Consider the following 19805-nt stretch of genomic DNA (forward strand, 5'->3'; position numbering starts at 1 on the left):
GAAATTGCTAGTCAATTTCAACCACTGAGATTCTCAGCCTTGAAACCATTTACCCAGTTACCCAAGTGTTGCCAAACTTCTCTGCAATCTAGGTCACTAGAATTTTTTCAGTAACTTTCTACATTCTTCACATCTTAAAAACAAATAGCGACTCTTTGAAGAATTCTAAGACTTTCGGAGAGGAACGTTTGTTACAAGAGTCAAGTGGCTTAAGTATATTTCAGAAAGTCCTCAACATCTTATTTCTTGAATTATAAAATGGACACAAATTTAAAATAAAAGTATTACCTTTTAAGTTAAAAACAAACAAACAACAAGTAGGGCTTAAGCACCTTTGCTCCAGTTCTGTTCTCCCACAGGCTGGGGTGGCAGGAGAGAGGTGGATGTGGGGGCAGGGGGGTAACTTCCCAACCCCTAAAATGGGCAGAGTAAGCTGCATGCAGTGGAGATTTAATGGGTATTATGCAGGCTGGAGAAAATAAGGGGTAAGTCCTGGCCACTTCTCACTTTTCCTGCTGTAACTAGTAATACGCACAGCCTGATACTGATTTCTGCTTGCCCTGTCCATTTCTATCACCACCAGCCCCCAGAAGCGCTCTTGGAAAAATATCTGCTGATTTAAAAAAAAAAAAAAGAGGTTGAAAGTAGGTAAAGAAAGCAACAAAAGATAATTTTTTTTTTAAGTTTCCTTCTTAAAATACATGTAGGGAAAATGTGGAAATGAAAGACAATAGATGAATCTTACAAAACAATGTATTTACTTGGTATTGCAGTTTAATTTAAAAAATTAAAATGACTACCTATTGATCATTTCCTATTAAATACTGAGAATTTTCTTAGTATCTACAGGGGACTGATTCCAGGACCCCCATGGGTACCAACTTTGAGGATGTTCAAGGTCCTTATGGAAAATGGTGCCGTACTTGCATTTAACCCACACAGACCCTCCCATATACTTTAAGTCATCTCTTGATTACTTATACTACCTTACACAATGTAAATGCTGTGTAAATGGTGTAAACACTATGAAAATGTTCTGTGAACTGTTGCCTGTGTGGGGCATTTTGCTTTTTGGAGCTTTCTGGATTTTCTTTCCAAATATTTCCATCCAAGGTTGGCTGAATCCCTGAATGTAGAACCACAGATAATGGAGGGCAAACTATACATTTCCACCATAAACAAAAGGTCAACAAGTGAGAGGTCCTGGATTCAAATCTGTGTCACTGGTGTGCATTCCAGTGTTCTCGTTGCTGTGCCACAGCAGTGGGATCTCAGTTTCTAAAATTCCATTTAGTGAATGAGAAAAGTCAGAACTGGGGGAGGCGGCGGGCTGAGGGAAAAGGACTTAAACTCTCAACTAGAAGCAGGATGTTCTCCCAACTGTTTTAGGATTTAAATCATCTCAGTAGCTCTCGGTGGACTCAAGCGCAGGGAGATCCCATTTGGGGGCATCCTTGTGCTTACTACAGGAAATACTAGGCTCAGCACTTTGTATATATTAGATCCACCAAAAATGCTTACAAAATTGAATTAGTTGGTATGTAAGTGTCAGCCTGGGCACATTGACTTGGCAGCTCCATTCTCCCGATCTTTATTACAGGTTCTCTAAAGACGTTTTCCAAGAACATTTTTTTAAACTTGTTCTTGTTCCTTATACCACAAATAGGATATACAGGGTAGCTTATATCTTTATTTCTCACTCAAAGTACAAACAAAATCTTCACATTTTGGGAGGATGGTGGAAACACACGCTGCAAATACCAAGAAAGCACACTGGGCTACAAACTGTAAAGCTGTTGGGTAAACACGAAGATCTAAAGGAAGAGTAACTGACTTGTGTGAACACAGAATATGGACAAAACTTAGGACTCACGTTATTCCAGACAACCAGTGGAATTGTCCAGGGGGGACTGCTGGCACCTTCTTCAATTAAAGGTTTTAAGCATCACTTGTAGCTCAGATGAGGCCCCTAACTCTGATCTATGGACATTTCTAACCAGTGTGTTAAGTAATTAATGATTAGTTTGGGCAGACAGGAGTCTCTTTCTCGAGGAACTGATTTCACTGTCAGCCATATTTTATTAGCATTTCTTAAGATAAAGATGTATAAACTGCTGAGGCTCTCAGCCCCCTTCCCTCTTGCATTTACCACACACAAAAAAAAGTTTACTGCTAAATCACACACAAATTTTAAGAATAACCCAAATATATCAATATGGACTATTGTTATATCACAAACAAGGATATCCAGCACTAAGAAAGCAAGAAAAATTTCCCCCAATTCAAAAATCTCAAACTTCCTCAAATCTGTTTAAAAGATCATTCAGCTGAGCAAATACATTAAATTCTCCATTACATCAAAGTGTTCACTGAACAAAAGCTTTCCAGTTAGACTCTATTCATTTACAGCAGCTTTACATATATATGTGTATGTGTGTGTTAATAACATATATATGTGTAGATATATATCATTCAATGTTTTCTTTGCCTCTATAAGAAAACCATTGACCTTTTAAAAAAAATCTCAGAAACAGCTATTAAAACATTTCATCCATTCACACTATCAGCTGCATTTCACAACATCAGAAGAGTAACAGTTGCACAAAATCCCAATGAAAGTAACTAAAAACAATGGAAGAAACCAAAAATTCCCCCAAAGTTAGAAGCACAGGTGCAGGCATACACACACACACAGCTCGTAATATAAAGCAACTTGGTAATGAGATAATTGCAGGGCACTCTACAAACTGATCCACCTTCTTACACTTCTACCCGAGAGCAAAACAGGAGTTTAAATCTCTTTGGTCCATGCAGCCATACATTTAACATGTCCGAGTTATTTTCTGGCTAATTTCAGATTCTGAACCACGTGCCCCAGTTACCTTACCATGATAACTTTCTGAAAACATAAACTAATCATGTGTTAAAATAAATATTCATTTCTGTAGAATCTAAATTTCAATACATTATTGATAATTTCTCCCCAGGAATATGAACACTTTAAATTACTGGCAGAATAACCAAAGTAAAGGAAGAAAGTGATTCAAATCTAACAGAAAAGGAAAAGTCAAGTTGACTTGAGAGATTTAGACCTAAATTTAAGAAAACATCAGGAATATAAAGAACATGTGAAACTAATTTCAGGCTGAACATAATGAAAATAATCCACTTTAAGATTTTCTTTAAAGATCTCTAAGAATGCATAGTTGCTTCTTGGCTTCTTTTAAAACAGATTTCCAAACCACAGTGTTATTAAAACTACCCTGCCCCAAACTGGTTTCATACTGGAAAAATACCCCCAACACATCATCGAGTTGCTGATATATTCTGCTTTTTGGTAGAGAAAAGGTGGTGTGGGTAACAAAGGTCTTAAATCTGTTTGGGACCTAGTAGAAACTTCCTTGTTACCAAGTTAGATTATAAAAGAGCGAGGCTAGAGTGTGGAGATTATCTTTTGGATTGTCCATAACTTCCTATTTTCTGCAACTGGCTCTTCTTTTGAATTAACATATATATAATCATGGGCTTCTCAGGTGGTGCAGTGGTCAAGAATCTGCCTGCCAATGTAGGCGATGCGGGTTCAATCCCTGGGTCAGGAAGATCCCCTGGAGGAGGAAGTGGCCACCCACTCTAGTATTCTTGCCTGGAGGATCCCATGGACAGAGGAGCCTGAGAGGGGCTGCAGTCTATGGGGTTGCAAAGAGTCAGACATGAATAGCAACTAAACAACAATGTATAATTGTATCTAGTACTCAAAAAGTCTCAGTAGGAGATGAATTCAACCAGTTTCTATGCTTCCCTTACTTATACTCTCAAATACAATTACATATTGCCAAAACCTCTTAAAATGTTTTATACTAATAACTTTTTCATTCTAATAAATGTCATTGTAGATGCTAGTAAATTTAAATAACAAAATAAAACAAGAGTTGAAAAACTGAATCACTTAAATATATGTTCAACACTATACTGATATGCTGAGAATAACTGCCAAATTTTAAAATTATTTACTATATTCCCCAATTTTTACTTAGAGAAATTATGATGCTACCATACTCAAAATAAGATCATTTATTATTCTTCCTATATGACTTGTTTCTTAACTTGTTCCTTACAAGTGAGGCTTCTTGTTTTCACAGCCTAATTTAGGCCACTCTTTATATATATTTGATACTCCAGGATGAGAGACTGCTTACGTTTAGTCAAAAATAAGATATATGCAATAAGTAATATAATCCCACTGAGACACTAGTTGTAAAGATGTTTTATCCATGAGATACATGGCAGAAACTTTCTTCAGAAGGATCAAGAATAGGATGTGCATTTCAGACTTTTCTTACACAATTTATAAGAAAATTTTCAAATTAAATTTTCATGACACACAAACTACAATCAATATGTGTGACCCCAAAAGTTTTAAAATTCATAGCAACAGAATGTTTACGTATGAGGGAAACTATTAAAGAGTGTTATTTGAGTGAGTGAAAAGGATGCACCCTACAGATCTACTTTGAATCCTTAAAAGAGTCTAGCAGTTTTCCATTCAGTATCGTTTTCCATGTAAAGTAAATAACAATAAATACCTAGTTTATATGAAAGCCCTAAATCCCAGAAACGTTCAACATTAAAAATCAGGTAATTTGTCTCATAAATGATGATATTCAGCACTCATACAGGATTTAGCATTACAAAACAAAATTTCTCACTACATCACCTGAATTCATGTCAAATATGTTCACAGCACTCATCTACAGCTACACTTGCAAATTTCACATGATCAATGTTAAAAAAAAAAAAAAGAGTTTGGCACATGTATCAGTTCTTCAAAACGTCCCTGTAACTTAACACAACACTGTTAAGAATGATGATTCAACACCAGTGTTAACCTGATTGGCAGCTAAACAAGGTGCTTTTTCTTGTAGCTTCACGCAGCGGTGCGCCTTGCCCGGGACGGAGGCACGTAAGGTGCGGTGCGGTAGTGCAATCATTGAACACCAGAGGGCGATCTTCCCACACGGCCCAAGGCCTTGGGTTTCGACCTGCTCCTTCCACGTACGTCCTTGTACGATCTCACGCCCACTCGCTAATGACGCCGTTTTCAGAGAATCTGTACGTCTGTTTCCTTATGTGAAGTAAAGACATTCTCACAGAAACCTCAGAGTGTGGCGAGGATCCTTGAGAAGGAGATGATGAGCGTCAGTACTGTCTGTCCAACGCCCCACACCAGGGCTTCCAAGGGGGCCATGTTCTTCCCGGCCACTCGGTAAATGCCGGCCACGGCTGCACCTGGCGAGAGAGGAGAGACAACACGTTCACTCCCGAGGCACGCTGCACAGCTGGGCTCGCTTTCCCCGTGAGCCAAACAGCAAGTCACCAGGCATTCTCATTTTACAGTTTTCTAGGAAAGAGTTCGGAGAAGGCAATGGCACCCCACTCCAGTACTCTTGCCTGGAAAATCCCATGGACGGAGGAGCCTGGTGGGCTGCAGTCCATGGGGTTGCGAAGAGCCTGACACGACTGAGTGACTTCACTTTCACTTTTCACTTGCATGCATTGGAGAAGGCAATGGCACCCCACTCCAGAGTTCTTGCCTGGAGAATCCCAGGGACGGGGGAGCCTGGTGGGAGGCCGTCTATGGGGTGGCAGAGTCTGACACGACTGAGCGACTCAGCAGCAGCAGCAGGAAAGAGTTTCCATGTGACTGGTTACCAGCTACACCCTACCATACCACACTCACCCACAAAACCGAATAACAGGCTTTTCAATTCGACTGCAAAATACGTATTTATGGTATACACTGCTTAACTGACACAAGGTATGTTCATAAAAAATGAATCATTCATTACTGTAATCTCTCAGTTGGGTGTTGACTCGGCCAGATCCCATCAGTATTTTTAAAAACATATGACACAATATATTGATAATCAGAAATAATAATATAGAAAAACTACACAATTTAATATAATTTCTAAATTATTCAAGAAAAAGTTAATATTAAATAAACTTTTATTTCTTTCAGTAAAATGAATTCTTACATGTCATAAATAATATCAGAATTTTGAATAATGTACTTTACAATCTACTGGTTTAAGTATTTGAATAAAACTGTAAAGTTATCTGGAGACTAGTATTTTGACATCTAATAAAAGTGGAAGATGAACCTGACATCTGTTCCAAGAAAATTTTTTAGGTATCAGGCACTTCTGAGAATGAGAGAATCTCAGGCACCTTAGCGCCCTGAGGCTCTGGTTCAACACTTTTATCTTATTGCTATATATATATATATAGTGGGATCTAAGAGTCTGACTTTAAAAGTACACTCAAATCATAAAAGGAGGAAACATTTAAACTACGGTTACAGCATTTAACAGGTTGAAAAGGCCTTAAAACTTTTGTCTAGAAAAAACTGTCTATATATTCCTAGAATGGTCAAACAAAAGGAAAGAAGAACAATAATGTTATTCGAAGACACTTGAATTACAGTCATTTGAGATAGAAATCTACTCACAAAAATTAGCTAAGAATTAATTCCATAGTTCATCTAAATTTTCCAAATAAAAATCATTATTCTCCTCTATAGAAGATACAAATAGGAAAAGCAAATTATTAATTTAAGCCAAGGGCTTTCATATACATATTTTAAAGAAAGAAATTAAAATGTATATTTATAGTATGTAACTTGTCAGAAAATTTACAAATATTATCTTAAATATCATACCATTCCTGAGTATTATTACTTAATTTAAAGATGAAAAAAAGAGAGGTTCAGAGATTTTCAGTTACTAGTCCAAGAAAATACAGTTAAGCACAGAGCTGGAATTTCAATCCAGATTAGTCTGGCTATAAATCTCCAAATCATTCTATCATTTTACATTTATACCAACTGAAAAAATAGAATAAGAAATTCAGTAACTGATAATTACATCAATATTAAATAAAATTCCTAGGAGCACCAACATTTATTCAGTCAAGTAGAAAACTTCGCTAGTATAATTGGTCATATCCTTGAATTTTAATTTTTTTTTTTTTGGCTACACAATGCAGCACACAGGAATACAGTTCCCCAACCAGGGATCAAACTCAAACCCCCTGCAACGGAAGTGGGAGTCTTAACCACTGGACCACCAGGGAAGCCCTATCCTCAAATTTTAGAACTGGATAACAACCTGAAAAAATTTTAAATATCTTAGGCTTCTCTGTTATCAGAAAATATGTTAAAATAAACCTGAGAAATACTGGTTTTACTTTGGATTTTCCCTAGATTTCCATGACTATCTTCAATTTTAAAAACCACAATTTGGCCTCCATTTCTCCAGCACTAAATTCCCCTGGTGGCTGAGATGGTAAAGAATCCGCCTGTAATGCAGGAGACCTAGGTTCGATCCTTGGGTTGGGAAGATCCCCTGGAGGAGGGAATGGTAACCCATTCCAGTATTCTTGCCTGGAGAAGCCCCACAGACAGAGGAGCTTGGCGGGCTACAGTCTATGGGGTCACAAAGAGACTGAGCAACTAAAAAGAAAAAAAATTTCAAAAATTATCTAAGAGGTGAAAAACATAAGCTGAGGCTGCCTGGGAAGTACCAAATATGTTAATTCCAACAACTCATGCTTATATAAGGTTAGGAATATGGATTTTGGAGTTAGACTTGTGGGTTAAAATCCGAGCTCACTTATTAGTAGCTGTGTGACAATGAGCAAGCACCTAACCTCTCTGTGCCTTATTCCCTCAAATGTAAAATGTGTGGGTTTGAAGAGTAAGAGATATTTGGAAAGTATTTAGAACAGTGTCTGGTCCTACTACGTACTCCAACTTTTGATTAGTAGTTGTCTCAGTAGTACATGATAAATGAGTTTCCAATCAGTGATTCATCATTCAAGTTCAGTTCAGTTACTCAGTCCTGTCCAAGACTCTTTGTGACCCCATGAATCGCAGCATGCCAGACCTCCATGTCCATCATCAACTCCTGGAGCTTACCCAAACTCATGTCCATCGAATCAGTGATGCCATATAACCATCTCATCCTCTGTCATCCCCTTCTCCTCCCGCCTTCAATCCTTCCCAGCATCAGGGGCTTTTCCAATGAGTCAGTTCTTCACATCAGGTAGCCAAAGGATTGGAGTTTCAGCTTCAGCATTAGTCCTTCCAATGAATATTCAGGACTGATTTCCTTTAGGATGGATTGCTTGGATCTCCTTGCAGTCCAAGGGACTCTCAAGAGTCTTCTCCAATGCCACAATTCAAAAGCATCAATTCTTCAGCGCTCAGCTTTCTTCATAGTCCAACTCTCACATCCCTACATGACCACTGGAAAAACCATAGCTTTGACTAGATGGACCTCTGTTGTTAAAGTAATATCTCTCCATTTTAATATGCTGTCTAGATTTGGTCATAGCTTTTCTTCCAAGGAGCAAGCATCATTTAATTTCATGGCTGCAGTCACCATCTGCAGTGATTTTGGAGCCCCAAAATACAGTTTCTCACTGTTTCCCCATCTATTTGCCATGAAGTGATGGGACCAGATGCCATGATCTTAGTTTTCTCAATGTTGAGTTTTAAGCCAACATTTTCACCCTCCTCTTTCATTTTCATCAAGAGGCTCTTTAGTTCTTTTTTGCTTTCTGCCATAAGGGTGGTGTCATCTGCATATCTGAGGTTATTGATTTTTCTTCCAGCAACCTTGATCCCAGCTTGTGCTTCATCCAGCTTGGCATTTCACATGATATATTCTGCATATCAGTTAAATAAGCAGGGTGACAATATACAGCCTTGATGTACTCCTTTCCCTATTTGGAACCAGTCTGTTGTTCCACGTCCAATTCTAACCATTGCTTCCTGACCTGCATCCAGATTTCTCAAGAGGCAGGTCAGGTGGTCTGACATTCCCATCTCTTTAAGAATTTTCCACAGTTTGTTGTGATCCACAGTCAAAGGCTTTGGCATAGTCAATAAAGCAAAAGTAGATGTTTTTCTGGAACTCTCTTGCTTTTTTGATGATCCAGCAGATGCTGGCAATTTGATCTCTGGTTCCTCTGCCATTTCTAAATCCAGCTTGAACATCTGGAAGTTCATGGCTCATGTACTATTGAAGTCTGGCTTGGAGAATTTTGAGCATATCTTTGCTAGCATGTAAGATGAATGTTGTATGGAACAATTGATAGCCATTTGGAAGAAATAAATTTAGGTCCCTATTTCACACCACTCCCCAAAGTAAATTTCAGATGGATTAAAAAACTAAATGCTAAAAACAAACAAATGAAATGAATTTTCCTTGGAAGGTTGTACTTACACAACCATAAATAATCCACTTTTCTTTATATTCTTTCAAGAAACAGAGGGTAAGATCTTCAAGCCCATGACGTCAAGGGTAGAAAACCCAGTGTAAAACTCCAGTTTCCAAAATCAAGGGAGACACTGTAGTGTTATACAGAAAATAAAATGAACTGCCATCTTCCTCCCTGTGGATAATCAGGAACCAATGTGTAAGTCATAGCTTCCCTCTAAAAGAAGCACTGCACAGTAGTCCCCACTGCGTCATATCATTGCACAACCCGGAGGCACTAGCTAGAGAAGACTGTTCCAGTGGAACTCTTCAGCAAAAAGATCAGAAAGAAGATAGTTTAGTGTGCCTATTAAATGATTTTGGAAACACTGCTATTAAATACTGAGCAGACAGGAAGCAGTATTTACAAAATATATGTAGATTATAAAATTAAAACCAACAGATGCCCAAGTACCATCTTCCAAATGTTCACAGGAACATTACTATTTTATGTGAGGTTCCCATGGACTCCCTTGTCACACCCCATTTCCTCCCAAGTTTGGTTTTCATCATTCCTTTGCTTTTCTTCAGCATTACCACCCGCCTATATCCTCAGATATTAAGTTTTTAAATAAGCAAATTTTATATAATTTGATACTGTAAGTATTTTGGAATTTTTGGCTGTTTGTGGCTCAGATGATAATGAATCCACCTGCCATGTGGGAGACCTAGGTTCAGTCCCTGGGTTGGCAAGATCCCCTGGAGGAGGGCATGGCAACTCACGCCAGTATTCTTGCCTGGAGAATCCCATGGACAGAGCCTGTAGCCTGGTGGGCTACAGTCCATAGGGTCACAAAGAGGTGGACACGACTGAATGACTAAGCACAGCACATATGTCAGGAAATTATCCAGGCTGTTGTATAATATAGAGCTGTAATTCATACATTTCCACTGTTGTGCAGAATTCTTAGTATGGATATACCACAACCTATTTGTCCTTTCTAATGTGGATGACACTGTTTCTAATTCTTAACAATGACAAACCCTGCTTCTGTGAACATCCTTGTAATATGACCCCCAGCACACATACTAAACCGAGTTTCCCTACAACATGTGGGTATGCCTGTTACGGCACTTTCAACTTTACTAGGTAATGCCAATTTGTTTCCTAAGTATTTGAACCAATTTATATTCCAGTTACTCCATATCCTCAGGAGCAGCTGATATCTTTAAAAACACTTTTTTTTTTGGTCAATCTGGGTAAGAGATGTTATCTCTGCAATTAATTTGTGTTCCCCTGATATTTAATGTCACAGAGCTTTTCCTCACATATTAAAATCTGACCATTAGGGTTTCTACTTTTACGAAATGCCTTGACAAATCTTTTGTGCATTTTTCTACCAGACTGTCACTTTCTTCTTTGATTCATAGGGTTTTAAAAAACATAGTTTGGATGTTAATCTATTGACATTTATATAAGCTAACAAATGTCTTACCTCAACTTGTGCTTTAGTTTTCACTCTTGTTAAGGTATATTTTGCTGAACAATAGCCAGCTGAAAAAGTACAAATATTGTGATCCTTATTTTCTTGGTGAAATATATGCAAGAATGAAGAGGGTAGAAGTGTAATAGGCTGCATGAAATAAATGAAACATGTTTGGAATGGCCACTGTGAATGATGGCAGAAGGTATCAGCTAGAAATAAGTAAAGATTCCCCAAAGCATTAGGGAGCTAGAGAAGACTGGCATAGCAAAGATGAAGCGGGGAAAACAATTCTGCTGAATGTTTTAAATGGTTTAAAAAAATCAAAGGAAGAGTATTATTTCATGATACATGAAAATTATATGAAATTCAACTTTTAATGTCCATAAACAAAGTTGCATTGGCATATAGCCACAGTCATTTCTGATACTGAACTACCTTTGCATTTCCAGGATAACATTTTTTTTTCAAACTTTAAACGTCTTGTTTTGTGTTGGAGTGGAGGGGATTAGCAATGTTGTGGTCGTTTCAGGTGAACAGTGAACAATACATACGCGTGCATCCATTCTTCCCCAAACTCCCCTCCCATCCAGGCTGCCACATAACACTGAGTAGAGATCGTATGCTGTACAGGAAGCCCTGCTTGGTAGGATAATACTCCCGAAGCAAATGAACCTATACTTTTCCATTTTTCTGTAGTCTGCATCTTGTTTAGCAAGAAGATTATACTGATTCAGCAAACATGCTGTGCACAGCTTCTAACCTTTCCATTTTCTGCAATAATCTGGATAAATAGGAACTGTTCCCGGAAAATCTGGTAGAACTCTTCTGTAAACCTCATTTGAGGTTGGACTTCTTTCAGGGAAGAGGGATCTTCAATATTTCAACTGTTTAACAATATTTATTGTATTACTCATATTTTCTATTTCTTCTCATGCCAATTTTGACAATTTATACTGAGGAATATATAGCTGTGTATAAAACTGCTATTTTTATAATTTTTTATTCTACCTTTACTGTCAAGCCTGTAGTTATTTCTTCTATTTTATCCCACATTTTATTTCTCTGTCTTAACTATTTTAGAGCTAAGGCAGCAATATATTCGCCTTATTATCTCTCTAGAAAATTAGTTTTTTGCTTTGTTATTAATCTTTCATAAACTTTACTTAAAAAACAGCAATTCTTTATACTAATAAAACTAAACAACATACCATGTACAACAACCATAACGTAATAAGGGTTTAGGAATTAACTTAATCAAAATGTATAACTCTCCTATTGGGAGAAAAAAAAACTTTTAAACTCTAACAAAAGAACCAAAAAATGAACTGAACAAATGGCGATACATTACATGTTCTTGCACAGAATAATTTAATATGTCAATTCTTCCCAAATTAACCTCTTACCTTGTATTAAATCCCCACAAAAATCACAGCTATACTTTTTGAGGAATTCAGTAGACATATTCTAGAATTTATATAAAAGAATAAAGGTCCACGAATAGTTATGTGAACTTCGATAAAGAAGAAAATAAGGGACCAGCTCTACCAGATATTAAGAAAGAGTACAAAACAGGAGAGATAAAAAATGAGGCCTTGCTGAAACAACAGCTAAAAAGACTAAAAAAATCAGAACAGAGTTCAGAGACAGATCCATGTACCTTGAGGACATAGTATACAACCAAAGATGGATCAATGGATGGATTTTTTTTAGGATGTGGTAAAAATTGACTTACTCTGTGGAAGGAAAAAAAAAACAACCCCTGAAATCCTACCTAATTCCAAAAATGAAGACAGACTCTACACCAGAAGGCAGATTATGACCTGAATGTTCAACATCTGCCTTTGTAAATAAAGTTTTATTGGAAGAAACCATGCCCATTCATTTACCTGTATCTATGACAACTGCACTCATCTCACACGCTAGCAAAGTAATGCTCAAAATTTTCCAAGCCAGGCTTCAGCAATACATGAACCGTGAACTTCCTAATGTTCAAGCTGGTTTTAGAAAAGGCAGAGGAACCAGAGATCAAATTGCCAACATCCACTGGATCATGGAAAAAGCAAGAGAGTTCCAGAAAAACATCTATTTCTGCTTTAATGACTATGCCAAAGCCTTTGACTGTGTGGATCACAATAAACTGTGGAAAATTCTGAAAGAGATGGGAATACCAGACCACCTGACCTGCCTCTTGAGAAACCTATATGCAGGTGAAGAAGCAACAGTTAGAACTGGACATGGAACAACAGACTGGTTCTAAATAGGAAAAGGAGTATGGCAAGGCTGTATACTGTCACCCTGCTTATTTAACTTCTATGCAGAGTACATCATGAGAAACACTGGGCTGGAAGAAGCACAAGCTGGAATCAAGATTGCTGGGAGAAATATCAATCACCTCAGATATGCAGATGACACCACCCTTATGGCAGAAAGTGAAGAGGAACTAAAAAACCTCTTGATGAAAGTGAAAGAGGAGAGTGAAAAAGTTGGCTTAAAGCTCAACATTCAGAAAACGAAGATCATGGCATCTGGTCCCATCACTTCATGGCAAATAGATGGGGAAACAGTGGAAACAGTGTCAGACTTTATCTTTTTGGGCTCCAAAATCACTGCAGATGGTGACTGCAGCCATGAAATTAAAAGACGCTTACTCCTTGGAAGGCCAACCTAGATAGCATATTGAAAAGCAGAGACATTGCCAACAAAAGTCCGTCTACTTAAGGCTATGGTTTTTCCTGTGGTCATGTATGGATGTGAGAGTTGGACCGTGAAGAAAGCTGAGCACCGAAGAATGGATGCTTTTGAACTATGGTGTTGGAGAAGACTCTTGAGAGTCCCTTGGACTGCAAGGAGATCCAACCAGTCCATTCTGAAGGAGATCAGTCTTGGGTGTTCTTTGGAAGGAATGATGCTAAAGCTGAAACTCCAATACTTTGGCCACCTCATGTGAAGAGTTGACTCATTGGAAAAGACTCTGATGCTGGGAGGGATTGGGGGCAGGAGGAAAAGGGGATGACAGAGGATGAGATGGCTGGATGGCATCACCGACTTGACGGACGTGAGTTTGAGTGAACTCTGGGAGTTGGTGATGGACAGGGAGGCCTGGCGTGCTGCGATTCATGGGGTCACAAAGAGTCGGACACGACTGAGCGACTGAACTGAACTGAACTGATGGCTGTTTTTAAGTCCTAATGGCAGAGCTGGAGAGTTGTGACAGAGACCATCTAGCCTGCAACATTTAAAACAGTTATTATCTGGCCTCTCAAGAAAATTTTTGCTCAGTCCTGCTCTAGATAAAGACTTTACTACAAAGGTAAAACTATAAAATTGACAAAACAGAATATATAAGAATATCTTTTGACCTTAGTGTGGGAGAGAGCATAAATAAAATTATAAATTATAAACCACAGGCAAAAAACTCTTTAAGCTGGTTACAGAGAATAAGAATTTCTGCTCAATGAACCATATCATGAATAAAGGTACTGCTAAAAGACAAAGAAGTTATTTGAGAAGTACAAAACCAATAAGACACCAATATATCTAAGAAACATCTATCATTTAATAAGGAACAAGGACCCCAAAAGAAAAGCACAGAATTAAACATAGCAATTTGCAGGAAAAAAAGCTTAAATATCTAATAAGAACAGAAAGAGATGTTCAAATACATTAGTAATCAGAGAAATGCAAATCAAACCAACAAAGAGATGTCACTAATTTAGCCCTCAGACTTGCTAAAATTAGACAGCAACACAATGCCAAGCAATGGCATTATATAGAAACCCATTTCCTCCTAATTCTGGTATTAACTATCAGTACTAATTAAAATGAAAAGTCACCCTATCCTGGAAATAAAAATCTAAGAGGTAGTAAAATTTAATAGTTATGTATCTATATTCAGTCGGTCATCATTTTGCTGAATGGAATATATAGCTGTGACTGTGCTATCGCTCACAAAATGCATTTAAGAAAATAAATGCAGGTAAATATTCACATTGGATAGTTTTCTTCATTCAAGTGTTTGCAGGTCAGAAAATTAGCCAGAAGAAATTTGTATGTTTTATCGTTAACCTGGATACAAGTTTTTACTTGAAATTGTGTCAGACATATTTGTGATAGTCACTCAGTCATGTCCGACTCTTTGTGACCCCATGGACTGTGTAGCCTGCAGGCTCTTCTATCCATGGAATTCTCCAGGCAAATACTGGAGTGGGCTGCCATTCCCTTCTCCAGGGGCTCTTCCCAACCCAGGGATCAAACACCGGTCTCCTGCATTGCAGGCAAATTTTTACAGTTTGAACCACCAAGGGAGGCCAGACATATCTGTAAGGAATTCTAAAATCATCAGTTTCTAAAATCATTAGTATGTTTTATTCTTGACTGAGTTGAAAGTAATGCACACACCCATCATTAGAGATACACGGAAGTAGAATAATGTTCTCTTTAAACGTTCACAGTGACTTATATCAATAAACACACATGTAATACACACACTATTTTCGGCTTCTGAACAAGCTGTTCCCTCGTCCTTCCGCCTCTGCTCATGGTTCCACAGCTACAGCAGCGGCCACATCAAAAACAGGAGCCGTCCCGTTTCAGGTCTCCTCGTACGTCTCCACAGCGAGCAACGACTCATCTGGACTCTCCCCTTTGTGACAGTTCTTACAGCAACTCTTCCATCTCACTGCCACAGCCTATTCCAGATCCAGCCTCAAATTCAGACCAAAAATTAAAGCCTCCACTCTTTTTTTCTCCCTCTCCCCCCGCCCCCTCTTCCCTCCTCCACTTTCTTCTTCCTGCCTCTATGCTTCCTCCCTCACTATGTCCATCTATCCAACCAACCAGTATTTCCTGAGTATCTGTTACATTCCGGGTGCTGTCTTATTGCTGGAGATTCAGCAGTGATGAAGACAGGCAAGGCCCCTGCTCTCTCAGAGTTTCCTTTTGGTTCTTTCTTCACATATACTTATTCTACATTCAGCCACAAAACAAATTTTCCTAGTGAACTGCTCTGCCCCTTGCCAATCCCTTTCTAAAATATCAACTTGCTTTCTGTGGCCTGCAGAATAAAGCCCAAACTCTGGCTGACCTTCCAGGATCTTTGAGGATCTGGCTTGTCACAGCTGAATTTCCCACTACTCCACTCTGTACACTTGGTGCTTCAGCTAAACCTGATTGCTTGTTTTAAACCCTATGGCAAAGGGAATGAAGTAGCATACAAGAGAGTTACAGGTGAATACAGCAACAACAACCAGAAAACCTAACACAAGATGACACACAAGAATAGTAAATGAAGAAAGGAAGAGAAAATAGACTGCTCACTGCTTCCCACAGCTGTGCCTAGGGCAGACCCAGAGCCCCGGGCACAGGGCTTTGTTCTCAGGCAAGGCACACTGATCACTCCATGGAAAGCACACGAGGAGGGAGGCCACAGAGCTACGGTAGGAGCAGATTTCCTCTCATCTCTGAGCTAAGGAGGGTCTTGCACACATCCAGTGGTGGCAGGCAGCTGCCCTGACCTCACGGAAACAGGGCAAGTGACCAGCAACAGAAGCACTACTGTTTGCTGGTGGTGATGAGACCACGGCAGCAGACGGCAGCACCCAGTGTCGAGCAGAACCATGCGAAGGAAGCGGCTGAGGCCCCTCCAGGCTCAACAGGACACATCAAAGTCCTGGCTTAACTAGCACAGCAGAACCTAAGGCTAGAGCTGGGGCCTCAATGCTGTGGTAAGAGGTGAAGGTCAGAGGGCATGAACCTGGGGCCTGCAGGACACACACATGAGGCAGGGAAGTAAAAAACCTCCAGACAACTGGAGGACACCATAAAGTGGCTAACAGTTCCTAGCAGGCCAAGGGAGATTCATGTCGTAACAACTCGTGTTGAAGAAGGAAGTGCACGATTAGAGTCAGTTAATCTCTGACACAGGAGGCAAGAATATAAAATGGAGAAGAGACAGTCTCTTCAATAAGTGGTTCTGGGAAAATTGAGAAGCTACATATAAAAGAATGAAATTAGAACCTTCTCTAATATCACAAACAAAAATTAACTAAAAATGGACTGAAGACCTAAATGTAACACTGGATACTATAAAATGCCTAGAGGAAAACATAGGCAGGACATTCTTTGAAATAAATTGCAGCAATCTTTTTTTTTCGATCCATCTCCCAGAGAAATGGAAGCAAAAGCAAAAATAAATAAATGGCACCTAATTAAACTTAAAAGCTTTTTGCATAGCAAAGGAAACACAAACAAAATGAAAAACACAACCTATGGACCAGGAGAAAATATTTGCTAATGATGGGACCAACATTTGCTAATGATTTCCAAAATATACAAGCTGCTCATAAAGCTCAATATTTAAAAAAAACCAACGACCCTATCACTAAATGGACAAAAGACCTAAATGGATATTTTTCCAAAGACGACATACAGATGGCCAACAGGCACATGAAAAGATGCTCAACATCACTAATTATTAGAGAAATGCAAATCAAAACTACAATACGATATCACTTCACAACAGTTAGAATGGTCATTATTACAAAGTCTATAAATAATAAATGCTTGAGAGAGTGTGGAGAAAAGGAAAACCTACTAAACTGTTGGGAATATAAACTGGGACAGCCACTATGGAGAACAGCATGCTGCTGCTGCTGCTGCTACTAAGTCTCGTCAGTCGGGTCCGACTCTGTGCGACCCCATAGATGGCAGCCCACCAGGCTCCCCCGTCCCTGGGATTCTCCAGGCAAGAACACTGGAGTGGGTTGCCATTTCCTTCTCCAATGAATGAAAGTGGAAAGTGAAAGTGAAGTCGCTCAGTCATGTCTGACTCCTAGCGACCCCATGGACTGCAGCCCACCAGGCTCCTCCATCCATGGGATTTGCCAGGCAACAGTACTGGAGTGGGTCACTACTGCCCTCTCCACGGAGAACAGCATAGAAGTTCTTTAAAAAACTAAAAATACAGCTTGTGTGTGTGTGTTAATTGCTCAGCAGTGTCTGACTCTGCGACCCCATGGACTGTAACCTGCCAAGTTCCTCTGTCCATGGAATTCTCCAGAATTCTGGATTCTCAGGAATAATGGAATACTGGAGTGGATTGCCATTCCCTTCCCCAGGGGATCTTCCTGACCCAGGAATCGAACCCAGGTCTCCCACACTGCAGACAGATTCTTAACCATCTGAGCCACCAGGAAGGCCCCATATGATTCAGCAATTCTACTCCTGGTGATATAACTAGAGAAAACTCTAATTAAAAAAAGATGCATGTACCCCAGTGTTCATCGCAGCACTATCTAAAATAGCCAGGACATAGAAGCAACCTAAATGTCCACTGATAGACGAATGGATAAAGATATGGTATACATACACAGTGGAATATTATTCAGCAATTTAAAAAGAATGAAATAATGCCATTTGCAGCAACATGGATGGAACTAGAGATCAATGTACTAAGTGAAGTCGGACAGAGGAAGACAAATATCATATATCATCACTTGGATTCAGAATCTAAAATATGGTACAAATAAACTTTATTTACAAAACAGAAACAGACTCACAGACACAGACAGCAAAGTGATGTTTACCAAATCGGAAAGCAGGGGGAGCAATAAACCTGGAATTAACAAACTACTCTAGGAAAAACAGGTAACAAGGACCTACTGTGTAGCACTAGGAACTACATTTAATATCTTGTAACAACCTATAAAAAAAAAATTCCACGGACAAAGGAGCCTGGCAAGCTACAGCCCATAGGGTCGCCAAGAGTTGGACATGACTGAGTGACTAAGCACGCACGCGTGCACCCACACACACACGCAGAATAACCTATAATGAAAAAGCCCCCAACTGTACCTGCATATAAAATGACATTCTTAAAACAGCATCCACTTACTAGTGATCATCGCTCCAGTCACGGAAGCCAGAAACCCGATGCTGACGGCGATGACGGAGATGACTCTCCCTTGCCGATGCCTCTGCAGCATCACAAACATCAGCACTCCGGCAGCACCATGGACGAACAGAGAGGAGAAGAGGGCCCAGAGGAAGACCCAGTACCACATCTCTGAAAGGGAAGGCAAGGCGTTGAAAACTGTGCTGGAAAATATCTTGGAAAAATCCAGTGTAACAAAGCGTGAGCACCCATGGTCTGGATGAAGGTTAAAAGCGATCATAGATACAAACATGCCCAGTACAATACTTGATACATAGGAGTACTAAATAAATTTTAACAATTATCATCATTACTACTGCTTGATGGGGAAATCAACCTCCATGACTTCACCAGGTCAAAGCCACACTCCAGTTTCCTCTAAATGTCCCCATGACACAGCTATGCTCTATTATTTTCTCTGATACACCCTCTTGTTTGCAAATCTCCTGGAATAAATTATATAAGTTAATTAATTGCTGCCTGCTATATAATTTTCTACACTAAGTGTCTAGACCTTAAAAAAAAAAAACTACCCCTTAATTCAAATAATTCCAGATGTGAGTCAATGATTTTTGTCTTTTACGATTTTAAGAAGTGCAGGTCCTTTCCCTCTTGGCTCTCAACTTTGTATACTAAAGAATCGTCAGAATTTTTTACGTGCTTTCTCTCAGGTCATATAGCGGTCCTTACCCAGAACTCATCAATGTGGCCTCAACTGCTTTCAACTGAAGTCGGCTACAGACACCCGACGGGCATGCCCTTCGGTCTCTCTCTAGCACCCACTCCCTTTCTTTCTGGCTACCTGTCCCTCCATCGTGCACACAGTTCCTGCGGAGACGGCCTGTCCTCACGCTGACTCCACCCCCCCCGACCGTGCCTGCGGGGAGGAACATCTGGACAGGCCACTGATCCAAACTGGGTCCATCAGCCCCTTCCTCTGGGAACTCTGAGCTGGGACCAAACAGAGCACCTCAGTCTTTATCCTTTAGGCTGAACCTGAAGGGCTCAGGCTTTGTGAACAGGCATCTCATCATCACATGATCAAACCCATGATAACAGGATAAAAGAAAAACAGAAGCATCAAAGGCAAGAGACAACCAAATCCCTTATTCCAGTGCTACATACAGC

At 39.5% G+C, this 19805-nt stretch overlaps 1 protein-coding gene across 2 annotated transcripts in view; it reads right to left on the minus strand.

The window, feature by feature from the left end:
* Nucleotides 1-1670: 1670 nt before the first annotated feature.
* TMEM170B (transmembrane protein 170B) overlaps nucleotides 1671-19805 on the minus strand; it is a 35769-nt gene continuing 17634 nt past the window's right edge. Inside the window, exons 2-3 of one of the 2 annotated variants that reach the window (XM_069563065.1) lie at nucleotides 18639-18809; nucleotides 1671-5286 (exon numbers count right to left, since the gene is read on the minus strand). In XM_069563065.1, coding sequence (XP_069419166.1) covers nucleotides 5156-5286; nucleotides 18639-18809 — 302 coding nt within the window. In that variant the 3' untranslated portion in view covers nucleotides 1671-5155. Of the gene's footprint in view, nucleotides 5287-18638; nucleotides 19006-19805 lie in introns of those variants that run through there. The other variant, XM_069563064.1, reaches the window with a different exon arrangement.

The sequence above is a fragment of the Ovis canadensis genome, chromosome 20, assembly GCF_042477335.2.
Source record: "Ovis canadensis isolate MfBH-ARS-UI-01 breed Bighorn chromosome 20, ARS-UI_OviCan_v2, whole genome shotgun sequence".
In the NCBI taxonomy this organism is placed as follows: Eukaryota; Metazoa; Chordata; class Mammalia; order Artiodactyla; family Bovidae; genus Ovis; species Ovis canadensis.